Raw genomic sequence first — 25,366 nt, forward strand, 5'->3', positions numbered from 1 at the left:
TAGAAATTCTTGTGCCTACACTGGATGGCCGAGGGAGTGTGGCAACATTCAGCCCCTTTCCAAGAATCCATGGAGCCTGCACGCCTGGCAGTGGAGGGAGTAGGTGTTTCCACACTCTATCAGCTTCATAGGTCTTCAACTGCTCGCTTTGAGGATGGACACACCCTGCTGGCTGAGTGCCGCTCTGGAACGCCTGGGAATGTGCTTGGCATTCCACTTCCCCTGGTCTATTAGTTACCTATTGCTATGGCAACAGATTACCACAAACCCAGTGGCTTAAAACAGCACACATTTATTTTCCCAGTTGCTTTGGATCAGGAGTGTAGACGTAGCTTAACTGAGCCCTCTGCTTAGGGTCTCACAAGGCTGCAATCAGGGTGTTGTTGGCCAGGACTGGATTCCCATCAGAGGCTCAACTGGAGAGGGATCTGCTCCTGAGCTCACTTAGTTTGTTGCCAGAATTTTGTGTCTTCATGACTGTAGGACTCATGGCAATTTGTGTATCCAAAGACAGCAATGGAGAGAGACTTTAGCAAGACCAGCACTACATGCTTGTGTAGTCATGTGCAAGTAATCATAGCACAGCCCATGACCTTTTCCACATTTCATTGTTAGAAGCAAGTCTCAGGTTCTGGTTACAATCAAGGACAGGGTATGAAACATAAATGTGAATATCAGGAGGCAGAATCAAGGGGACTTGCCAGTACACCTCTTTTGTCCCAATCACCTTGGGAAATCTGCGGATGGCCGCAGGTCAGCCAAGCCAGATAGAAAAAGGCAGGTTGAAGGCACAGAAGTGTAACAGAAGCCATAGAAAATCCTCTGCATACTCTGAAAACTTTATTTTTGAGGGTAAATCTGATTTTGGGGAAAGAGCAAAAAGGTATCCACAGTATAATTTCCTCAGGTACTGCTATAAAGGGGACAAGCCTCATAGGTTTGTGTGAATTCAGAAAGTCATTAGTAGGGGCACAAAATAAGCACTTATGAATAGGTGGACCTAAGGGGATGCTGTAGTTTGAAGGTGCCCTCCAAAAGCATGTGTTGGAAAGTTAATTTCTTTCTTTCTTTTTTTTTTTTTTTTTGAGACAGAGTGTCGCTCTTGTTACCCAGGCTGGAGTGCAATGGCACGATCTCGGCTCACCGCAACCTCCGCCTCCTGGGTTCAAGCAATTCTCCTGCCTCAGCCTCCTGAGTCGCTGGGACTACATGCACGCGCCACCATGCCCAGCTAATTTTTTGTATTTTTAGTAGAGACGGGGTTTCACCACGTTGACCAGGATGGTCTCGATCTCTCGACCTCGTGATCCACCCGCCTCGGCCTCCCAAAGTGCTGGGATTACAGGCTTGAGCCACCGCGCCCGGCCTGGAAAGTTAATTTCTAATGCTACAGTGTTGGGAGCTGGGGCATCATGGGAGGCTTCACCCTCATGACCTCAGTGAGGCTGACTTAAGCTCTCAATCTCGATTTTTCTCTTTCTTGCTCTCTTGTCCTCTCACCTTCCGCAATGAGATGATGCAGCGAGGCCCTTGCCAGATGCAAGGAACCTTGATCTTGGGTTTCCCAGCTTCCAGAACTATAAGAAAATAAATTCCCGTTCTTCATAAATGACCCAGTCTGTAGTATTCTTCTATAGCAGCACAAAATGGACTAATACGGGAGCGTTGCCAAGGATATCAACCATACATGAAGGGGAAAGAGAAAGGACCAGGGGATGGAGAGAACATCCTTTCGAGTTTTTTTTTCTTCTTCTTCTTCTTGGGACAGAGTCTCTCTCTGTCGCCAGGCTGGAGTGCAGTGGCACGATCTCGGCTCACTGCAACCTCCGCCTCCCGGGTTCCAGTGATTCTCCCGCCTCAGCCTCCCGAGTAGCTGGGACTACAGGCACGCGCCACCCTTGTATTTTTAGTAGAGAGGAGGTTTCACCATGTTGGCCAGGGTGGTGTCGATCTCTTGACCAGGGATCCACCCGTCTCGGCTTGGGATTACAGGCCTGAGCCACCAGGCCCGGCCGCATCTTTTTTTTTTTTTTTTTTTTTTTTTGAGACGGAGTTTCGCTCTTGTTACCCAGGCTGGAGTGCAATGGCGCGATCTCGGCTCACTGCAACCTCTGCCTCCTGGGTTCAGGCAATTCTCCTGCCTCAGCCTCCTGAGTAGCTGGGATTACAGGCACGTGCCACCATGCCCAGCTGATTTTTTGTATTTTTAGTAGAGACGGGGTTTCACCATGTTGACCAGGATGGTCTGGATCTCTTGACCTCGTGATCCACCCGCCTCGGCCTCCCAAAGTGCTGGGATTACAGGCTTGAGCCACCGCCGGCCGCATCTCTTTTAAAGTTCTTGATACTTTTTGCTTTCCCCGCCCTCACAACCGAAGGAGAACGTTTTTGCCAGCAGGTGGCAGCGCTGGAGCCTGAAAACGCCAAAGAGCAGCGTCCTGGGTTGGCCGGGAGACTAACGATTGCCGCCGGGCTGACATGGGGGAGTCATCTGAAGATTGGAGACAGTCAACTCCAGAAAGTAAGTCCCCACTCAAACTTAGAAAAAAGTTAGGGATTTTACAAAAACATCTGAACTCTAAATGTTGGTGAAGTTAAATTAAAGCTCGATAGACTTGACTCTTCAGAGCCAGGGGTTCTTTACCGGAAAGCTGGAAATGGGTTTCAGAAAACCTCTCCCCGCATTGTATGCAAATATGCCCACTTCCCGTTTTTTTTTTCTTTTGCCTGGGAGATCGTCCAGTTTCTATCAGATTCTCAAAATGGACAGCGACTTAAAGCAAATGAAAACCACTGCGACAAATGCTCCTGCAAACACCGCTCTGAAGTTAATCGCGCATAAATCTGGACTTTAAAAGGTGGTGGTAAAGCGCGCTCAGGCATGGGTAGGAGGTGCGGGAGGCGGGGCACAGATACTTGCTTTCATAATTTTCTTCCTGAAGGACCAATGCTGTGAAAAATCCTCGGTGGGGTTTTGGAGCCGAAAGGCAGCGACTGCAGTTTGCTGGCCTGCTATGTGCGCCAACCAAGGTGTTTCTCATAAATGTCCTCTTTTAATCCGTGCGGCAATCCTCTGAGTTCGGTGTTAACATCCCTAGTATTATTCCCCAAAATACCTTAAGAGGGCTCTCAACGGAGTGCTGGCTTTTGTGGTCCTGGATTTTCAGTGGATGCACATAGTGACCATTCCTCTCTCTCTTTTACATTCAAAACTTCCATGTGATTTCTTTTGTTTTAAATGAACTTTCCTTTATAAATAGCCTTTCATTTATTTTGTCTCTTTCTATCAAGAGGCACCCTCCTCTCAAAATTGGTAGCAAAAGCACAGACGCAAAACGCGGGAACCAATGCGATTTTAGGTTGAATTTAGGACAGCGGTGGAACTTCACTTTTCCCTTCTTGCGGTCACACGAGATGGGCGGCGGCCCGGGCAGGGTTTGGACGGAAGAAACGCGGTTCTGGACTCCCGCGGCCGCCTAGGCGCGGGGCTGACCGGCGGCGGTGGGGTGGGGTGGGGGGAGGGAGGTCGGGGCTCGGCCCCACGTGGCTGCCGCTGCCTGGCTCACCCCAGCCCCGCCCGGAGGCGGCCCCGCGGCCCCTGCTAGCCCGGGGCGGGCGGCCACTGCTCCCCTACTCCTTCCCTCCGCGTTCCGGGCCTCGGAGCCGCCGAGAGGAGCATGAGTCCCTGGAGCTGGTTCCTGCTGCAGACACTCTGCCTCCTGTCCATGGGCGCAGCTCCGCGGCGCGGGGCGACCGGCGCCTCCAACTGCGATCTCAAGCCCCAAGTAAGGCGCGCGTCGGGTGCTGGAGAGCCTGCCTCTTTGCACCTCCTTGGGATGGTTTCCTTCCGAACCCCGCGAAGCACCGCTCTCGGACCCGGAGCCTATTTCCGCAGCTAGGCTTCCACCTCGCATCGCGGCGCCTCTTGCTAGCGCACCTTTCCGCGCCCTCGGGTTCCCGTTTGCGGCGTGGGCGCAGCTTGCTGGCTCCAGGAGACTCAGTGCCCTGGCCTTTGCCCTCCGCCAGCCCAAGGGCGTCAGTGAGGGCCCCTGGGGTCCCGCCAGCCATTTTCGCGAGCTTTTGGGGGACGGATCAGCGAGAGTGTAGCGGCGCAGGAACTTGGGCACATTTATTTGAAGTTTCTTCTTCCCTCTCTTCCTTAAGCGTTTATTTTATCTACTCTTATCAAAATATTAACAGCGCCCTGCAGCTGCTTGATTTAACCTTTGTATGTTCAGTGCCTGAGTTAGAAGGGATTTTTTGGAGTTGAAGCCTTTTCCCTTGTTTTACTGTTATGGGAAACTGACACTCAGCAGGGGACCTCTGTGCTCCAGGTCACAGAGCGCTTTGGTGGAGTGACCGCTGTCTGAGCCTTGCGAGTCCAGCGGGGCTCTTTAGATGTTCGCACCAGCGTTTTGCGGGTGAGGGAAACCCAGGCAAGGGAGGCCCAGTGACCTGCCCAAATCCACACAGCTCTATAGAGGACAAGTCTTGCATCTCCAAGGCTGGACCTCTTTCGAGATGGGTATTTCCTTCTCCGATCGGTTTTCCTACGCTAGGACTTGTCTGTGGTTCTCAAGTCCCTCTCTTCTGAGTGCGGCATAGGTTGAATTTCGCGCATGTGTGCCCGTGGGTTTGATTTCTGTGCGTCCCTGGCTCTGAGGAGGGCCATGCCAGGCTTACTCTTCTGGTACGCCCGCGACGCGGGGGGCTGGAATTTAGAGCGTGGCCCACCTTTGATGACACCTGAGAAGTTCCCCGGTCTGCCTCCACTCCTGGCCATTCACAATTTTATTCCTCATTTCAACTACAGCAAAGCAGAGGACGGCCAAATAGAGCCGATCCTGGAGCTCAGGGCTGGCTGGGAGGACGCACGGTATTCTCCTCTCTAAGGCGCCGCGGGGCTGCGGAGGACCCTCTACCAAGGCAGCAGGTGCGGCAGCTGGAGAGGGGAGTCTGCACCAGGCATGGTTTCAAACCCTGTTGCGGTGTGGCCGGGTCTTGCTTTTTAGACAAGGTAGGAGTCCATCTCCTCACAAGAAAGCACATTGTCTTTCACTTTGCAAAACCTATTACCAACGGGTAATTATGGCGAGTCTGGATAAGGTCTCTCTCCTTTCGAATCTGTCTTTATGAGTCCTTTATTCCATCGGTTGTCCTACCTTTTGGTCTCAGGACTCTTTTACATTATAAAAAAGTATCAAAGAAACCCGGCTTGGTGGCTCACTCCTGTAATCCCAGCACTTTGGGAGGCCGAGGCGGTGGATCGCTTGAACCCTGGAGTTGGAGAGCAGCCCGGGCAACATGGCGAGACCTGTCTCTCTACAAAAAACAAAAAAATTACCAGCGTGAGGACTTGTGCCTGCAGTCCCAGCTACTCCAGAGGCTGAGGTGGGAGGAAGCCTTGAGCCTGGGAGGTCGAGGCTACAGTGAGGTGTGATTGGGTCACTGCACTCCAGCTGGGGTGAAAGAGTGAGACCCTATATCCTAAAAAGGTATTGAAAAACCTCAAAGGCTTTTACTTTATGTGAACTAATGGAGATGTTAGTAAAACACGTTACACACATTCCATTAACCATCAGAGCAGCGACCTCATTACATACTTGTAGCCTTCAGGAAATTCTACAGTACCTTGTGAGAAAATGAGGGTGAAAGGAAAATATCTTCGTTTTATGAAAATAGTTTTGACTTTACAGATTCCCTGAAAGACTCTTGGGGACAACCCACAAGTCCCTAACCATACTTTGACCATTGCTGTTCTATTCTGTGGGCAAACTGTCTTACCCCCTGCGGAATTGGGAAGGCCAATCAGTGGCAGGGCTGTATGCCTGACTCACATGCTGCAAGGGCATTGTAGGAGGGTCCCTCAGTGGGTTGGGGTCTTGAGATTGCAGAGTGGAAGCCCTGGGATCCAGCCTCCAATCCAGTGCCACAGCCCCTGTAGGATTCTGCAGGATTGTAGGCTTGAAAACTGGTTTGGTTTTCATGGTTGGTTAATCATTAAGAGGTCTTTGAGCCCAAATTGGCCCCTAGACACTGCGGGGCTATCCTGAGCACCATGCAGCTTGAGTTTCTTTCTTATCAAACAGAGCTCTTAGTGTTCTTTGCTATTCCTGCCTGATGCCTTTTATACCTGCTCTTTCTTCCCCCTGGAAAGTTCTCCCCCCATTTATTCACAGGCTTGCTCCCTTACTTCCATCTGGCTTTGGCTCAAGTGTCTCTCAATGGGCTTCTTCCTGATTACTCTAGTAAAGGTGATGTCAACCTCTGCCACCACTGCCATCTGCCTTCCCTGCTTTATTTTTCTCTGGAGCACTTAATCACCGTCTGATAAAAATTTTTGTTTATTGCTACCCCCTCCCCTATGTCACCTTCATAAGGGTAGGGATTTTTGTCGATTTTCTTTGGCTCTGCACCCCCAGTATTCAGAAGAGTGGCTGGCCATAACAGATGTTCAATAAATATTTGTTGAATGAAAAGGATAACATAAAGCCGGCTTCATTCTGGCTGGTCTGCCGAAGAGTAATCTTGGAAAAGTGCAGTTATTGCAGGTCTGGGGATGGATGCTAGGATGGAAGTCGCTGAGGAAGTGCTGGGTGTTGGGAGTTAGCTTGCAGTATGCAGCTGTCATTGTGCCTTGTTCTTTTTCCTTGCATGGACTACACAGGTGTCTGTTAAAATCTCGGTTTAATTCAGAAGCTTGTAGATACTGTGTCTCAGTCACCCATGGTCATGTTTTCTCTCTTTTATTTTTTCTTTTTTTGAGACAGAGTCCTGCTCTGTCACCTAGGATAGAGTGCAGTGTCGTGATCATAGCTCACTCTAACCTTGAACTCCAGGCTTCAAATGGCCCTCCCACCTCAGCCTCCCAAAGTCTTCGGATTACAGGCATGAGCCATCCTGCCTGGCTGTCTTTTCCTTCTGGGAATAGTTGCAACAAGTTAGAAGGGACATGTTAATAGTGGTTCAGTTTTCTTCTTCTTATTATACTTTAATTTCTGGGGTACAAGTGCAGAATGTGCAGGTTTGTTATATAGGTATACACGTGCCATGGTGGTTTACTGCACTCATCAACAAGTCATCTGCATTAGGTATTTCTCCTAATGCTATCCTTCCCCTAGCCCTCCACCCCACTACTGGCCCCCGTGTGTGATATTCCCCTCCCTGTGTCCATGTGTTTTCATTGTTCAACTCCCGCTTAAGAGTGAGAACATGCGGTGTTTGGTTTTCTGTTCTTATATTAGTTTGCTGAGAATGATGGTTTCCAGCTTCATCCATGTCTCTGCAAAGGACATGAATTCATCCTTTTTTATGGTTGCATAGTATTCCATGGTGTATACGTGCCACATTTTCTTTATTCAGTCTGTCATTGATGGACATTTGGGTTGGTTCCAAAGTCTTTGCTATTGTGAACAGTGTCATAATAAACACATACGTGCATGTGTCTTTACAGTAGAATGATTTTTAATCCTTTGGGTAGGTTCAGTTTTTTTTTTCCTTTCAATCATCCTAATGTTAAAATCTATGGATTCTTCTAACTGCCATATATTTTAATAGTGAAATAGAGTAGTAGAGGTTTTTGTTTGTTTGTTTGTTTGTTTCGTGGAGACCAATAGTCCTACCCCAAGGATATCAGTGTGAGAGAGGCAGAGGCAGTTGCACCAGTACAGTAAGGTGCAAGGGTCCGGGGGCTCGCCAGTGGGCAAGGTAAGATAAGAGCTTCCTGGTGAGAAGCCCTGAAGACTCTTCTTTCAGCCTATCCCTGCCGAGGGCATGCCTGCTAGGGCAAGATCAGTACTCTGCAGGAATGGTTATTGGTGCACACAGTGGGAATCAGGGTCAGAACAGAACTGTACGCATTGAAGAAATTCTGTATGATAAGATTCATTATAAAAAACTCTTTTTGAGCTCCTACGTAGTAGTATATGGCAACTATTTCAGTATTTGGGAATATGAAGGTGAATAAGATATGGCCCTTGGCATAAAAAAGCAGAAAAGCCCCTGAATTGCGTTAACCTGTAAAGAGAAGATGGGAAGGGTGGCACCTGAGGATGTAACAAGGTCCACGTGGTATGAATCTGGGCAATCATCTGGGATCGGGAAGGTGAGCTGGACAGAACCTGTCTAGATTTGGAGTCAGGTGGCGCTCCTGAGCAACAATATAACTAGCAGGGTATTTACTGAAAAAAGATACGACTCTGAATCACAAGTAAAGTCTATTGCATGTTAAGGCTGCATAAATACGGTGTTTAAAAGCCAAGACTCAGGAGCCAGCCTACCAGTCCACCACCTTAGCACAGGACATATTTTTGCTCCCACCATACCACTAAAACCCTTCTTGTTTAGGTCCCTAGTGACCTCAACGTTGCTCAATCCAGAGGTCAGTTCTTAAATTCTTGATTTATTTGGCCTACCATCCACATTTAACCCACTTGCTTACTTTGTACTCCCTGAAGTACTTTCTTCAACCAGCCTCCTACTCTTCTGATTTTCTTGGCAACCTTCCTGGCCACTTCTTCTCCCTTGCTAGCTGCTCTTCTTTCTCCAGACTTCTTAGGGTGAGAGGGTCCCAGGTCCATTCCTAGACCCTTTCTCCTGCGGGCATTCTCTTGGAGACCTTACGTGGTGATCATGCCCTCATCTTTATCTCTGGTCCAGGCCTCTCCCAAGCTACCAGATGGACCTTGGCACTGGGTTGTGTGTTTGACATCTCAACTGGACAGGTCCAAAACCAAATTTCTGACCTTCCCCTGCAACCCTCTTTCACTCCTGTCCTTCTCCATATCTGTTAATAGTAACCTCATCCTTTCATCAGCAAGTCCTATTTTCTTTTCTTTTTTTTTTTTTTTTTTAAATTTTGAGATAGGGTCTCACTCTGTTGCCTAGGCTGGAGTGCAGTGGTGAGATCATAGCTTACAGCAGCCTTACCCTCCCAGGCTCAAGCCATCCTCTTACCTCAGCCTCCTGAGTAGCCAGGGCCAGAGATGCCTGCCACCATGCCTGGCTAATTTTTAAATGTTTTTAGAGACAAGGTCTTGCTATTTCGTCCAGGCTGGTCTCAAAATTTTGGGCTCAAGCAGTCCTCCTTCCTCGGCTTCCCAAAGAGTTGGGATGACAGGCATGAGACACCATGCTGGCCAGCAAATCCTGTTTTCTAGAGTGCATCCAGAATTTGATCACTTCCCATCAATCCTGTCACTCCAGGATTATTTTGTCAATTTTGATTATTTTGGTAATGTCCTAAATGACCTACTTGTGTCTGCCCCCATTCCTCTATTTATCCCAGCCTCCAGGGTGATCCTTGCAACACACTGTCAGCTGATGTCACTCCTCTCTCAAAAACCTGGGCTACCTCCCATCCAACTCAATTGAAAGCCTGAGCCCTGCTCGGGGCCTTTCCAGGGCCCCACTGATCCTGCCTACTTTGGCCTTGCTCACCTCTCTGACCTCTGCCTCCCGCTTTCCTCTTCAGCCATCCCTCTCAGTTGTGCTGGCCTCCTTGCTGTTATTCCAATACATGGAGGCCCTCTCTGCCTCAGGGCCTTTGCACTGCTGTTTCTGCCTCCTGGAGGGAATGGTCTTCTCTCATATATCTCCATGGTGGGCCCCTCATCTCCTTCATGGCAAGGCTTAGATGACTTTCCAGACATTCAATGACTTTTCTGGTCCCCCTACTTAAAATCACCCCTGCAACCCTGTGCCACGGTACTCACTGTCCCTTTTCTGGGTTACTTGTTCTTGTTTCGGTTTTAGTTGTCAAATGATCCTTTACTGAAATGTTTTCTTTTGTGCTTCTTAACTAGCTGGGCATTCCACTGTGCCATGTTTAATGTCATCTATGATGTCATGAGGGTGGTGGCCATCAACATTATAGCCCACAAACTGGGAAGTCCCCGGATCTCTTTAATGGTTCCAGAGAGTTCTCTGGCTAAAGATCGGTGCTGCATCTGTTGAGCAGTGTTGACAATCGCATTGAAAGTGATACTTCCACTGTGTTTAATGTTTTCCTGTTTCCGTCTCTTGGCGGTTCCTTGAGGGCTTCGATGATCAGGGCAGAGGCAGAAGGCATCACCTCAATCTGGGCCTGTCTGTTCTGAATGGTCAGTTTCACTGTAATCCTCAGACCCTTCCAGTCACCATGTGATCACCAGCCTTATTTGGAGACAGACCCAGGGAGGCCGATCTTGGGGGCCAGCACAGACATGGCAGTGACTTTCCCCCCGGTGCAACTCAGATATACAGCTTTGCTCTCGTTGGGGTCCAGTTTAGGTGGCATGGTGGAGGTGGCCGGTGTCAGATGAACCCAGATTTGGGACAACTGCAGAAAGTTATACCTTGGCCTCCTCCAAGCTGAAAGACTCAAAGCTGGCTTATATGTTCTCCACAGCAATTAGCACCGACAGGGACCTGTGTGTCCCTCACTGCTGTATTCCCACTGCCTGGAACAGTGTCTGGCACGTGGTAGGCTCAGAAGTAATTGTGTTGAACGCACGAAGTGGGACAGTCCATGCGAAATGCTTGGGTGGAGCCTGACACACAGTGAATAGCTGCTCTTAGCATTAGTACTGTCATGACATGGCTAGAGGCCAGATGTGTGTGTGTGTGTGTGTGTGTGTGTGTGTGTGTGTGTGTATGTGTTTTAAATCTAAGCGTTTTCAGTGAAAAGATCATACAGTGACCTTATTTCTAGACCAGTAATAGTTGAAAAGGCAACAATAAATAAAAAAATGAAAATGGATGCATATTGAACAGACTGCTTCTGAAGGTATTTTGAGGTTGGATGGGGGCCTTAGGCGGATTAAGTGTATTTTGATAAAAACAAACAGAAACTGAACCAAAACGAACCCCATCCCTCCATTATCCTGTAGTATGGATTTGGTTTTCCTGGGAATATATTTGTTTGACATGATGGTGTCCTGATAGATGACAATGAATCAGATGCCCATGGATTTAATAATCACATTCCAGTTTGTTTGCTGTGTCTCCCAGTTGGAAACCATGTAGAAGTTCTTGGGTAGACTGCCTGCAAGCTGTGAAATTAGATGTCTTACATAGGTCAGTGGCCCCAGACATTTCACCAGCCAGACCTCTAAACGAAGAAACAAATCAAACTAAAATTACTCTTTGAAGGCTACCTCTACCTATTTGTAGGTAATAATTGTTACCTGTTTACAATTGACCAAAGACATAACTGTTACTGTCAGCTTTTTATTAGCATATATTATTGTTAACCAGTATCTTCTACCCTGTTGATCTAATTCTAAGCAACAGTGAGACATTTGATTACTTAATTTGCCTTAGCAGGCTTTCTTGGTAGAGGTACAGTTTCTGTTTCATTTTTGAAGTATTTAAATAGCCCCAGGGACCCTCATTACTGCATAAGAGGATGCCTAGGGGATGGGGACCCTGTACGAGATTTCATCTCTTAATATTACTTCAACAATCAATAGTTAAAATTTTTTTTTTCTTTTTTTGAAACAGTGTCTTGCTCTATTGCTCAGGCTGGAGTGTAGTGGCATGATCTCGGTTCACTATAACTTCTGCCTCTGGGTTCAAGTGATCCTCCTGCCTCACCCTCCCGAGTAAAGTAGTTGGGACTACAGGTGTGCGCCACCACGCCTGGCTAATTTTTGTATTTTTAGTATAGTCAGGGTTTCACCATGTTGGATAGGCTGGTCTCGAACTCCTGACCTCAAGTGATCACCCACCTTGGCCACTCAAAGTGTTTACAGGCGTCAGCCATTGCACCCGGCCTAAAATTGCTTTTCAAAAAAATGTATTTTTTTATTTGTTCTTTTATTTAACAATTACTTGTCTAATTTGTGTATTACCATAACTTTATGACAGGGCTTATTAATTTAACTTTTATAAATGTGGGAACTGGTTGGGGCTAGGTGCCATGGCTCACGCCTGTAATTCCAGCACTTTGAGAGGCTAAAGCGGGCGGATCACCTGAGCTCAGCAGTTCAAGACCAGCCTGGCCAACATCATGAAACCCCGTCTCTATTAAAAATACAAAAAAAATTAGCTGGGCATGGTGGCATGCGCCTGTAATCCCAGCTATTTGGGAGACTGGCGACAGAGCAAAACTCCATCTTAAAAAAAAAACAACGCGGAAACTGCAATACAGAGAAAGGAAGTGGCTTTAAAAAAAACTCAGCGTGGCCGGGCGCGGTGGCTCAAGCCTGTAATCCCAGCACTTTGGGAGGCTGAGGCGGGTGGATCACAAAGTCAAGAGATCGAGACCATCCTGGTCAACATGGTGAAACCCCGTCTCTACTAAAAATACAAAAAATTAGCTGGGCATGGTGGTGAGTGCCTGTAATCCCAGCTACTCAGGAGGCTGAGGCAGGAGAATTGCCTGAACCCAGGAGGCGGAGGTTGCGGTGAGCCGAGATCGCGCCATTGCACTCCAGCCTGGGTAACAAGAGCGAAACTCTGTCTCAAAAAAAAAACCAAAAAACAAAAACTCAGCGTGGGGCTGGGTGTGGTAGCTCGCACCTGTAATCATAGCACTTTGGGAGGCTGACATGGGTGGATCACTTGAGGTCAGGATTTGAGACCAGCCTGGCCAACATGGTGAAACCCTGTCCCTACTAAAAATGCAGTAATTAGCTCGGCGTGGTGGTAGGCACCTGTAATCCCAGCTACTCTGGAGGTTGAGGCAGGAGAATCACTTGAACCTGGGAGGTGGAGGTTGCAGTGAGCCGAAATCGCACCATTGCACTCCAGCCTGGGTGACAAGAGGAAAATTCAGTCTCAAAAAAAAAAAAAAAAAAAAAAAAGAAAATTAAAAATCTCAGTGGGGTAGCTGGGCCACAAGCAGATTTTAGGTTTATTTTGCCCTATTATTTAATTATTGAAAAGGAGTGTATGACCACGTGCAGTGGCTCACGCCTGTAATCCCAGCATTTTGGGAGGCCGAGGCTGGCAGATCACCTGAGGTCGAGAGTTTGAGGCCAGCCTGGCCAACATGATGAAACCCCATCTCTATTAAAAATACAAAAAATTAGTTGGGCGCTGTGGTGGGCACCTGTAATCCCAGCTACTTGGTAGGCTGAGGCAGGAGAATTGCTTGAACACAGGAGGTAGAGGTTGCAGTGACCTGAGATGCACCATTGCACTCCAAGCCTGGGCAATAAGAGCGAAACTGTCTCAAAAGAAAAAAGAAAAAAAGAAAAGAAGGTTATGTAACTGCAACTTAAATGCCTTAAAAAACAAGATCAGGCCAGATGCAGTGACTCATATCTGTAATGCCAGCATTTTGGGAGGCCTCGGGCAGATTACTTGAGGTCAGGAGTTCGAGACCAGCCTCGGCAAATAGTGAAACCCCCGTCTCTACAAAAATACAAAAATTAGCAGGGTGTGGTGGCGCATACCTGTATCTCAGCTGCTTGGAAGACTGATGCAGAAGAATCACTGGAACCCAGTACAGAGGTTGCAGTGAGATGACATCATGCCACTACACTCCAGCCTGGCGAAGACAGAGTAAGACTCCATCTCAAAACACAAAACACAAAAAACAAAACCAAAGTCACAGGTTTGGGGCTAGTGAGATGTATTCTATTTACACTTATGAAAATTGAGGCAACATTTATAAACTGAAAGACTTTATTTACCTATTTTTTAATTTAAGATTTTATACTTAAAAATTAATTTTATTTGCCAGTAGAGATAGGGTCTCACTATGTTGCCTAGGCTGCTCTTGAACGCCCCGGCTCAAGCCATCCTTCTGCCTTGCCTCTTAAAGTGCAAGGGTAACAGGGGTAAGCCTTTGGTAGATGATTTCACTGTTTAAAATGGCCCCCAGTGTAGTGCTGAAGTTACCTAGAGTGCTTCAGTGCAAGGCTGTGATGTGCTTTACAAAGAAAATACATGTGTTAAATAAGTTTAGTTCAGGCATGAAGTTATAGTGCTTTCAGCTGTGAGTTCAGTGTTAATGAATGAACATTATATATTAAATAAGGTGCCGTTTTCTTCTCTCTCTCTCTCTCTCTCTTTCTCTCTTTCTTTCTTTCTTTTTTTTTATTTTTTTTTATAAGAAAAAGAAAAAAGAAGAGGAAGAAAGAGAAAGAGGAAGAGGGAGAGAGAACGGGGGTATTGCTTTATTGCCCGGGCTAAAATGCAGTCTAAATATGGGTATGCCTATAATTGTCCTTAATAATGGAGACATAAAAGAAAATGAGGGAAGAGAATAACAAACAAGGAGCCAACCAACATTTCGTTTAAACTTCTAATTTGATATGACGTGGTACTGATCTATGTATTCCTGTATTGGGTGCGTATATATTTAGGATCTTTAGCTCTTCTTGTTGTTGCATTGATCCTTTTATCATTATATAATATCCTTCTTTGCTTCTTTTGTTCTTTGTTGCTTAATTGTAACTTCTGCTTTTTATTTATTTATTTTAGCTCTCTGTTTGGTTGGTAAATCCTTCTCCATCCCTTGTTTTGAGTCTTTGTGTATCCTTGAATGTGAGATGGGTCTGGATGCAGCATACTGATGGGTTTTAGTTTTTTATTCAAATTGCCTGTCTTTGGATTGGGGGATTTAGTCAATTTAAATTTAGAATTAATAATAATATATGTGAGTTTAATACTGCCATTTAATATTAGCTGGCTATTTTGCCCATTAGTTGATGTAAATTCTTCATTATATTGATGCTCTTTTTGGTATTTTTTTAGAAAGGCTGATACTGTTTGTTCCTTTCTATGTGTTGTGGTTCTTTCAGAAGCTCTTGTAAAGCAGGCCTGGTGGTGATGAAATCTCTGAGTGTTTGCTTATTCACAAAAAACTTTATTTTTCCTTCACTTGTGAAGCTTAGTTTGGCTGGATGTGAAATTCTGGGTTGAAAGTTCTTTTCTTTAAGGATATTGAATATTGGTCCCCACTCTCTTCTGGCTTGCAGGGTTTCTGCTGAGAGATCTGCTGTAAGTCTGATAGGCTTCCCTTTGTGGGTAACCTGACCTTTCTCTCTGGCTGCCCTTAGTATTTTCTCCTTCATTTCAACCCTGGTGAATCTGACGATTATGTGCCTTGGAGTTGCTCTTCTTGAGGAATATCTCTGTGGTGTTCTCTGTATTACCTGGAGTTGAATATTGTCCTGCCTTACTAAGTTGGGAAATTTTTCCTGAATAATGTCCTGAAGCGTATTTTCCAGCTTGGATTCATTTTCTTCGTCACATTCAGGTACACCTATCAAGCGTAGATTAGGTCTTTTCACATAGTCCCATATTTCTTGGAGACTTTGCTCGTTCCTTTTTATCCTTTTTTCTCTAATCTTGTCTTCTAGTTTTATTTCATTGAGTTGGTCTTCGACCTCTGATATCCTTTCTTCTGCTTGATCAATTCGGCTGTTAAAACTCGTGCATACTTCACGAAGTTCTCCTATTGTGTTTTTCAGCTCCATCAATTCACTTATATTCCTCTCTGAATTGTGTATTCTTGTTAACATTTCGTCAAATCTTTTTTCAAAGTTCTTAGTTTCTTTAAATTGGTTTAAAACAAGTTCTTTTAATTCACAGAAGTTTCTCATTATCCACATTTTGAAGCCTGCTTCTGTAATTGGAACACACTCGTTCTCCATCAAGCCTTGTTCCGTTGCTGATGAGGAACTGTGATCCCCTCCTGAGGGAGAGGCGTTCTGATCTTGGGTATTCTCAGCCTTTTTTGGCTGTTTTCTTTCCTTCTTTATAAATTTATCCATCTGTGGTCTTTATATTTACCGTCTTTGTAATTGGGTTTCTGAGTGGACGTCCGACTTACGGATTCTCAGCGCCGAAATCTGAGCAACCCATTGCACCGACTAAATCAGTGACGTTAAGATTGATGGTGCTTTTCTGACTCTGCACCAAGAACCCACGCTCCAAGGCTCCGGCAAAACCGCCTCGCCGGTCACAAGAGTCACGCTGGCGACCCGTGGGGCTCCTCCGCTGGGAATCTCCTGGTGCATGAGCAACAAGAATTCATGTGAAGGTGTGGCGTCCTCTCCTTCTTTGCGCTTTCACTGGGAGCTACAATCCCGAGCTGCTGGTGATCAGCCATCTTGGATCTCTCTCTCCTCTCTTTCTTTCTTTCTTGATGGAGTCTCACTCTTGTTGCTGGACTGGAGTGCAATGGCGCCATCTTGGCTCACTGCAACCTCTGCCTCCCGGGTTCAAGTGATTCTCCTGCCTCAGCCTCCTTGAGTAGCTGGGATTGCAGACATCTACCACCATACTCAGATAATTTTTGTATTTTTAGTAGAGAAGAGGTTTTGCCATGTTAACCAGGCTGGTGTCGAATTCCTGACCTCAGGTGAACTGCCGCCCCCTACCCCGCCTTCTAAAGTGCTGGAATTACAGATGTGAGCCACCGTGCCTGGCCAATAAGGTGCTTTTCAATAGAAGCACACATAAAACAAGGCCATGTATTGATTAGTTGATGAAAATGTTACAAGCAGAGACTCACTTAACCCTATGTTTCTGCTAGGAACTTAACCCTGTTTCCGCTAGGAAAAACAGTTTAATATTTGCTCATCTTGTGTTTGTGGCAACTTTACAAACTATAACTACCATGAATAATAAGAATTGATGGTAGATTGAAACTTCATAATCCAGGGAAGCATGTTATTTAAAAGACTGAAGTCAAACCCTTTGGTAAAGGGAGTATGTTCCAAATATTTCTTTCTCCCTTTCTCCCTCCCTCCCTCCCTTCTCTCTCTGTCTCTCTGTCTCTCTTTCTTTTTCTGAGACAAGGTCTTACTCTAGCTCAGGCCAAAGCACAGTGGTGCAATCTCCTGGACTGAAGCAGTCCTCCCACCTCAGCCTCCTGGGTAGCTGGGGCTACAGGCATACACCACCATGCCCGATTAATTTTGGTATTTTTTCGGAGAGACAGGGTTTTGCCGTGTTGCCCAGGCTGGCCTCCTGAGCTCAAGTGATCTGCCCGCCTCAGCCTTTCAAAGCACTGGGATTATAGGTGTGACTCACCACGCTTGGCCAAAATATATATTTTTTCTATAAACCTGGATTTTCATATTTCTGGCTTTCCTGATACACTGTTCTTGTCACTAGTATGTCTGCCATTTACACCCCAATTCCTTGAGAGCTGCCCCGTGTACTTCTTTGTACAGTGCCTCTTAATAAACAGATATATTATAAATGCCAGTTGAGGCTGAGAGATACTCAGGGGCTGGGAGTGAAATGGCCTGGCCTCAGATGGACATGCACCACTGCTCAGCATGTGCCACTGCTTAGAGAGAATCCATCCAGCAGAGACCGTCCAGATCTCTGCAATTGAACCTGAAGGCTTTGTGAGAGAAAGAAATGTGATAGGATGATCCATGTCCTAAAGGGACAGGAGCAAACTATGAAATCAGGGGCTTGTTAGGGCTCTAGTTTCAACCTTGGCTGTATGTTGGGATCACCAGGGGAGCTTTAAAAGTAGCATCTCTGTGACCGACGCAGTGGATCACGCCTGTAATCCCAGCACTTTGGGAGGCCGAGGCGGGCGGATCACAAGATCAGGAGTTTTGAGACCAGCCTGGCCAATATGGTGAAACCCCGTCTCTACTAAAAATACAAAAATTAGCTGGATGTGGTGGGGGGCGGTGCTTGTAGTCCTAGCTACTTGGAAGGCTGAGGCAGGAGAATCACTTGAACCCGGGAGGCAGAGGTTGCAGTGAAGTGAGCCTAGATTGTGCCACTGCACCCCAGCCTGGGACACAGGGTGAGACTCCGTCTCAAAAAAAAAAAAAAAAAAAAAAATGGTAGCATCTCTGAGCCCCACCTCCAGCGATTCTGATATGACTGGCCTGGGGTGGGACCTAGGGACCAGAGTTTTGAAAGCTTTTCAGGTGATCCCGTGAGTAGCCAGAGTTGTGGATGCTTTGCACATCCACAAAAGCAGGGACCATGAGGTCTCCCTGAGACAATGGGCTTCTCAGGTGTCTCTTAGCTGGCACCAGGTATGTCCTTCAGGCCCTTGAGAATCACTTCTTTAACTCTTGCCCAGTTGCTAGGGCAGGCATGGCACAAACTCAAAACTGATGACTGCTATTGGTTCCTCATCTTGGAATCAACATTTTAATTGAAAAGAGGGTGGTTCCATCCCCTTTTGATTGAAAAGGTGGGTCTCACCCCAGACCAATCAGATCAGAATCTGTGGAGTTAGGACCCGGATATGCTGCTTTTAAACGTACAGCCAAGGTTGAAACTGGAGTCCTAATGAGCCCCTGATGTCATAGTTTGCTCCTGTCTAGTTAGAACATGGATTGTCCTGGCAGGTGAATCTACATGAACTCAAAAGTCTAAATCCTATTCTGATACCTTTTCTCTCGAAATGTGACTAATTCATTTCCTCTCACAGGTTCCTGACCACCCCTCCCCCCATGTTACACCTTTATGTTGCCTCTTTTTCTTTTTCTTTTTTTTTTTTTTTAGCAGAGTGAGTTGAATTCTTTTTTGTGGACCATTAAGCGAGACCCGCCATCTTACTTCTTTGGCACGATCCATGTCCCATACAACCGGGTCTGGGACTTCATCCCCGACAACTCGAAGGAGGCTTTCCTGCAGAGCAGCGCTGTGTACTTTGAGTTGGACCTCACAGACCCCTGTACCATCTCAGCTCTCACCAGCTGTCAGATGCTGCCACAGGGCGAGAACCTCCAAGACGTGCTCCCCAGGGACATCTACTGTCGCCTCAAGCGCCACCTGGAGTATGTCAAGCTCATGATGCCCTTGTGGATGACCCCAGACCAGCGTGGCAAGGGGCTCTACGCAGACTACCTCTTCAATGCCATTGCTGGAAACTGGGAGCGCAAGAGGCCTGTCTGGGTGATGCTCATGGTCAACTCCCTGACTGAAGTGGACATTAAGTCCCGTGGGGTGCCTGTCTTAGACTTGTTCCTTGCCCAGGAGGCTGAGAGGCTGAAGAAACAGACTGGGGCAGTGGAAAAGGTGGAGGAGCAATGCCATCCATTGAATGGGTTGAACTTTTCACAGGTAAGACTCTCTTTGCATGAAAGACTTGGTGGCATTTGGTTGTATGGGTGAATCTGTTGAGTTCCAGTGCAGGTAATGGACCATGGGCATAGCTTGTCTAAAAGTTGTCTTTGCTCAAAAATGCTTTTCCGGGGGGGTTAAAAAAAAGCCAGGTGGTTAGTTATATCACTTATTTGAGTATTGCCAAGAAAGAAAACTTGTTTTTTATCATTCCAACAAATACTGTGTGCTTTTAAAATGAATTTTAGTTGAGATCCTTCATTAAGAAGCTGCTTTGAGGCCAGGTGCAGTGGCTCACACCTGTAATCCCAGTACTTTGGGAGGCCGAGGTGGGCAGATCATAAGGTCAAGAGATTGAGACCATCCTGGCCAAAATGCTGAAACCCTGTCCCTACTAAAAATACAAAAATTAGCTGGATGTGGTGGTGTGCGCCTATAGTCTCAGATACTTGGGAGGCTGAGGCAGGAGAATTGCTTGAACCCAGGAGGCAGAGGTTGCAGTGAGTGGAGATCATGCCACTGTACCATCCAGCCTGGGTGACAGAGTGAGACTCTGTCTCAAAAAAAAAAAAAAAAAAAAAAAAAGAAGCTGCTTTGAGAGATTGTAGACATGTGGCTGCCACACCTGGTCATCACAGGGCATGGCCTGGTTTGAAAATGATACTGGCCATTGCTGTTTTAGGTGACAGCAGTCTCTTTGAGGTCACTATTGTCCCTCTTCAGGTTACTGCCCCAGTTCCTTTCCTAGGCAGAGTTATGCTTCTCTTACCCATGGTTTAAAGATCCTACCCCAGGATATTGGAATTTAGGTTGATGTTTAAGAAGTTGGTTCTTCAATTCTCATAAGCAATACTTTATTAAAGTGTCATTGTTTAGTTGTTTTCTTGAAACTTGTTTAAATACATTAGAGCCGGGTGCGGTGGCTCAAGCCTGTAATCCCAGCACTTTGGGAGGCTGAGGTGGGTGGATCACGAGGTCAAGAGATCAAGACCATCCTGGTCAACATGGTGAAACCCCGTCTCTACTAAAAATACAAAAAATTAGCTGGGCATGGTGGCACGTGCCTGTAATCCCAGCTACTCAGGGGGCTGAGGCAGGAGAATTGCCTGAACCCAGGAGGTGGAGGTTGCGGTGAGCCGAGATCGTGCCATTGCACTCCAGCCTGGGTAACAAGAGCGAAACTCCATCTAAAAAATTAAAAAAAAAAATACATTAGATACTTTGGAGACCAATGAGAGTTTTGCATTATGAAATAATGTGTTCTTGTTTTGTAAATATTCTTAGTGGGTGGCCTTGAGATTTTGCTCCTCAGAATTTAAGATTACTGTTAATCCAAATAGCTCAGCCTTAGCAGATTTTGACATACTGAAGTAGGATTGTTATTTAAAAGATGTAAGGACATGTAACAGCCCAAAAGTAATGTTCCTGAGTTGATAATTATATCTTTAGAGAACTTATCTTGCTAAAATTCTGTAATATTAATAAGTACTCAGATGCTATTCTATATACTATAGTATTTGTTTGGCACACTAAGATTTATAGATAAGATAAGGGATTGTTAATTGTCTGCATTGATCTCCTGGGGAAAATTTTCTTGCATTATTATGGAAACCCAAAAAACCAATGTTATAACCTTTTCAATGTCTTCATTTAATATAATATTTTGAAAAAGAAAGGTGCTTTGATTTGAAGGCTTATTGATTTTGACTGAATGAGTTTGAAATTTGTAAGTATTTTAATCTGAGTCAAAGTCTTCTTTCATACTCCCATTTGGGGGAAAAGTCTTGAAAGTAAAATATCAGCTCAAGCAAGATATCTTTGAAGGAAGTTGTGCAACACTGTCTCTTAAGATAATATATTTAAGAGATATTTTAGAGCACTGTAATTGTAGACTACAGTGTCATGTTGATTTTACAACACATTCTTAGGGTTTATGTAGGTGTTTAAGATGTATAAACTAAATTTCTTATAAGACCTTGAAGTTAAGCTAGCAAGATAGAGTTGTTTAAATTTAGGAGGAAAACATGACTTGTTCTTTTTTTTTTTTTTTTTTTTTTAAATAAACACGGGGTTTCACCATGTTGGTCAGGCTGGTCTTGAACTCCCAACCTCAGGTGATCCAACTGCCTTGGCCTCCAAAGTGCTTGGATTACAGGTGTGAGCCACCACACCCGGCCATCACTTGTTCTTAAGAGTCTTTTTTTCATGTAACTTCCCTATGTTTCATTTCTAGAGAGAAACCATAAAATACTCATAACCTGAATATACAGCTCAATAACTTTTTTTTTTTTTGGAGACAAAATCTCACTCTGTTGCCCAGGCTGGAGTGTAGTGGCGTGATCTCAGCTCATGGCAGCCTCCACCTCCCAAGTTCAAGTGATCCTCCTGTCTGGGATTACAGGCACCTGCCACCACACCTGGCTAATTTTTGTGTTTTTAGTAGAGGTGGGGTTTCACCATGTTGGCCAGGCTGGTCTTGAACTTCTGGCCTCAAGCCATCTTCCTGCCTCAGCCTCTGAAAGTGCTGGGATTACAGGCGTGAGCCACCACACCTGGCCTCAGTGTGTCACTTTCGACCATCACTTAACTTCTTTGAACTTTAGTTTTGTCATCTTTCAATCGGGGATATTAAAACTTGCCCTACCATCCTGTAATCAGAGGCAAATAAGAACAGCAAATTGGAAAGCACTTCATAAATATTATAGATATAAGCAGAAGGGAGTGAACATATAGTACCTAATATGAGACAGTCCTCACTGCTAATTTTATATTTTACTCTTGAACTTCTCAAGGTGGGTGGTACCATTGATTTTGCATACGGAAATTGTTCTTCTCCTTGGTTTTCCTTAGACAAATATTGTCTTTTTGTTTTGTTTTGTTTTGTTTTTTTGAGACGGAGTTTCGCTCTTGTTACCCAGGCTGGAGTGCAATGGCGCGATCTCGGCTCACCGCAAACTCCGCCTCCTGGGTTCAGGCAATTCTCCTGCCTCAGCCTCCTGAGTAGCTGGGATTACAGGCACGTGCCACCATGCCCAGCTAATTTTTTGTATTTTTAGTAGAGATGAGGTTTCACCATGTTGACCAGGATGGTCTTGACTCTCGACCTCGTGATCCACCCGCCTCGGCCTCCCAAAGTGCTGGGATTACAGGCTTGAGCCACCGCGCCCGGCCTGACAAATATTGTTTTAAAAAGAAGTTAAAGGAAAAGAGGACAAAAGCATTAAACAGAAGAGTTAGTGGAGGTTGCAGATAAGAGGCAGATGGGCTGAATCCAGCTCGCAGCTCTGTTTTATGTGATTAGCATGCTATTTCTTTTGCTTTTTGACGACTAAATTGACAATATTTAAAAATTGAGAAATATCATATGGAGAACAGCCTGGTTTCTCTTGAGCCATCAGAAGATCTGGAGTACTGGAGCCATACTCCCAAATAGCAGCAGTTGGCTGGACTGAGCACTGGCTGCTCCCTTTAGATGGGGCCAATGTTGTCTTTCCAGTTGGCTGCAGTCCCCACTCCTCCCTGTTGCCTTTCACCTAGCCCTGTTGACTTCTTTTAACTCATCTGCTTGACCCCTGTAGGCCTCGTGGCTCTTGGTTTGTGGGGTGTAGGTCCCCTGAATCTAGCTGAAGTCTGGCAACAGGTTATGTCCCTGACACAGATGCCTGGATTTGATCTTGTCATCTCAGGGGACACATCATCCTTGTCACACAGTATTGAATCAAGTTAAGAATTCCTGTTCTCCTTTACCTAAAGTTCTTGCCTGCTTGGTACTGCCGGCTACATTGCTTTCCCTGTGTGAAGGAAGCACATAGCTTGAACCTGGAGGCTCAGCGGAGTGGGCTCAGCAGGGTGGTGTCTCACTCCCCCCTTGTCTGCCCAGGTAGATTCCCCTAGAAAAATGGTTTTGCTAAATCCCATCTCCATGCTCACACATCACTAGGCATCTAGGGACAGGCTCTGGGCATGGGGCGTTGCAATGCCTGCTTTGCCCTGTCTAAACATAGGACTCTCCTACCAATGGATTGGATGTCATGGCGGGGTGGGGCAGGAATCTGAGAAATCTCGTCTCCTCGGCATTGGAATCTGTCCTCTGGGACCCAGTCACGTCTTGGCTTGGGCTCTTTTTTGTCACATGCTGAAGCGAACATGAATGCAGCCAACAGTTGTGGAGTTTCCCTCTGCTTTCCACATGCAAGGCCTGCATTTTGGGCTTTCGACATCCTAAGAGGCAGTTAGTTGGATGTCAAAGTCCTTTTGCAAGCCTCAAAGTTGATGCTGAGGTGTTCTTATTTGAGTTGCTATTTATGTAAAGCATCACTTCTTTGTTATTGTTTACTCTTGCCGATAGATGGCACTAACCTATTTCATATTTGCCCTTTTGGCTGTCGCTCTGTACTTTTCAAGTAAGATGGTCACTGCCAGTTCTTGTTCTTCAGGACCCTAACAACATGACTTTCTCTGCTTAAAAGACTCTTCCCCTCCACCCCCCACAGTGAAACCTTCAATAGTGGTTTAGGTCCAGTGAACATACTTCTAGATTGTATGAAACTGCAATTCTTGAGCTATAGTTTTGGGATATTGGAGAAGATGGAGACTTCGCTTCTTTGGAGCAAGTTGTCTTTAGTTTGGTTGCTCACCTAATAGAAGAAACAAATGACTCCAGGATGATTCTCTGGAAAGGTCCAGGGCAGAGTGGACTGGTGGAGGCAGCCCCGCTCCCCATGAGCTCTGTGGTCTGGCTGGGGAGGAAGGGCAAATTCCTAGAAGGATGCCACCTCTCTCAGCCTGTGGCTATTAAGGGCTAGGTGGATGCTGGAGGAGTGGGAGCTGGGGAGGTGCTAGCTGTCCTGAGCAAGACTCCTAGGGAGGAAGGGGTCAGATTCTTTGAGGAAGGGCTGGCCTGCCAGGCCTCAGGGAGAGGATCCCCAGGATGGCTTGTTTGTACTTTGCAGTCTCTAATATTCTCACATTAGTGCCTGCGGTCTTAAGAACAAACCCGCTGGGCGCGGTGGCTCAAGCCTGTAATCCCAGCACTTTGGGAGGCCGAGGCGGGTGGATCACAAAGTCAAGAGAGCGAGACCATTCTGGTCAACATGGTGAAACCCCGTCTCTACTAAAAAAACAAAAAATTAGCTGGGCATGGTGGTGCGTGCCTGTAATCCCAGCTACTCAGGAGGCTGAGGCAGGAGAATTGCCTGAACCCAGGAGGCGGAGGTTGCGGTGAGCCGAGATCGCGCCATTGCACTCCAGCCTGGGTAACAAGAGCGAAACTCCGTCTCAAAAAAAAAAAAAAAAAGAAAAGAAAAGAAGAACAAACCCTGAGGCTAGGAGGTCTTTGTTCCTAGAGGCCTAGGGAAGAGTGTGGGGCATCAGCCAGCAGAGGCCACTGGGAATGGTTTCCCGCTGGAATAACCCAGGAGAGGCCCACCTGGAGGCAGCGGGTGGGCCGGCTTGGGGTCACAGCAAGAATTAGTGCAGGACAGGCCTAGGCTCTCAGACCTCCTGTTTCTAATCCAATTCTGCCTCTGAGTGTCATGCAGGATCCCTATTGACTTCAATGGGGATGGTACTAGGTTCAAAAAGCTAAAGAAGAGACCCAGAGCCAGCAAATGAGATGCAGTGTTTATTGAGAGGACTGACTTACAGGGTGATCCAGTGGCAGTGGGCTGGACAGGAGAATCCCAATCGCGGGTAAAAAGCATGCAGTTGAGATAGCACCTTCACTTAGCACCTGCACCTACATGGCAACCCTCATTTAACTCAAAGCAAAGGGCCTCAGTCCCTTGTGTGGCCCATGTTGCACAGGATGGGCCAGGGGCTCAGATGCTTCTTATAGATAAGGAATGAATCTCTGGGTTGGCCACTCCTGGATTCCTTACCTCGGAACTTGGAACATACATTCTTCTCCTGAAGTTATTGCTGTCAGGTGTACCTGCATACACTGAGCGCTGCCACCTGCCAGACTTAGAGGAGTAATTGGCTGAGGGGTTCTGGCTTCCCCAGTATAAATTCCAATAAAAGCAGGAGATCTCATTTTTTAAAAAAAAATTGACCATGATGCTCATAGTTGACTTTTCCACATTTTCCATGATCGATTTGGAAGACACCTGAAGATGGAGATCCTGACATTCTACTTTTCCTTGACAGGTTTGGTTTGAAATAGAGGCCTAGGAAAAATATATAAACTCTCCGAAAGGGAACTCTTTCTAAAATATGGGCAGACTGATTCATGCAACGTCCTTAATCGTGACCTCGGCCAGGCAGCTGGGTTGTGTGCAGGCCCACACTGTCCCCTCCACCCGAAGCCCTTTCCTGTGCTGTCCCTCTGGCCAGGGGTTGAGTCAGCTCTCACATTACTTCCCTGTTGAAGATTTCAAGTGCA

The 25,366-nt window shown here is 46.3% G+C and overlaps 1 protein-coding gene across 4 annotated transcripts in view; it reads left to right on the top strand.

Moving 5' to 3' along the window:
• Nucleotides 1-3,579: 3,579 nt before the first annotated feature.
• The window catches only part of TRABD2A (TraB domain containing 2A), a 67,021-nt gene continuing 45,234 nt past the window's right edge, over nucleotides 3,580-25,366 (top strand). For 2 of the 4 annotated variants that reach the window (XM_010329977.3, XM_010329979.3), the window contains exons 1-2: nucleotides 3,582-3,785; nucleotides 18,424-18,984. In XM_010329977.3, the coding sequence (XP_010328279.1) occupies nucleotides 3,678-3,785; nucleotides 18,424-18,984 (669 nt within the window). In that variant the 5' untranslated portion in view covers nucleotides 3,582-3,677. Of the gene's footprint in view, nucleotides 3,786-18,423; nucleotides 18,985-25,366 lie in introns of all 4 variants that reach the window. The other 2 variants (XM_074397672.1, XM_010329978.3) reach the window with 2 other exon arrangements.

The sequence above is a fragment of the Saimiri boliviensis genome, chromosome 1 (genome assembly GCF_048565385.1).
Source record: "Saimiri boliviensis isolate mSaiBol1 chromosome 1, mSaiBol1.pri, whole genome shotgun sequence".
NCBI lineage: Eukaryota > Metazoa > Chordata > Mammalia > Primates > Cebidae > Saimiri > Saimiri boliviensis.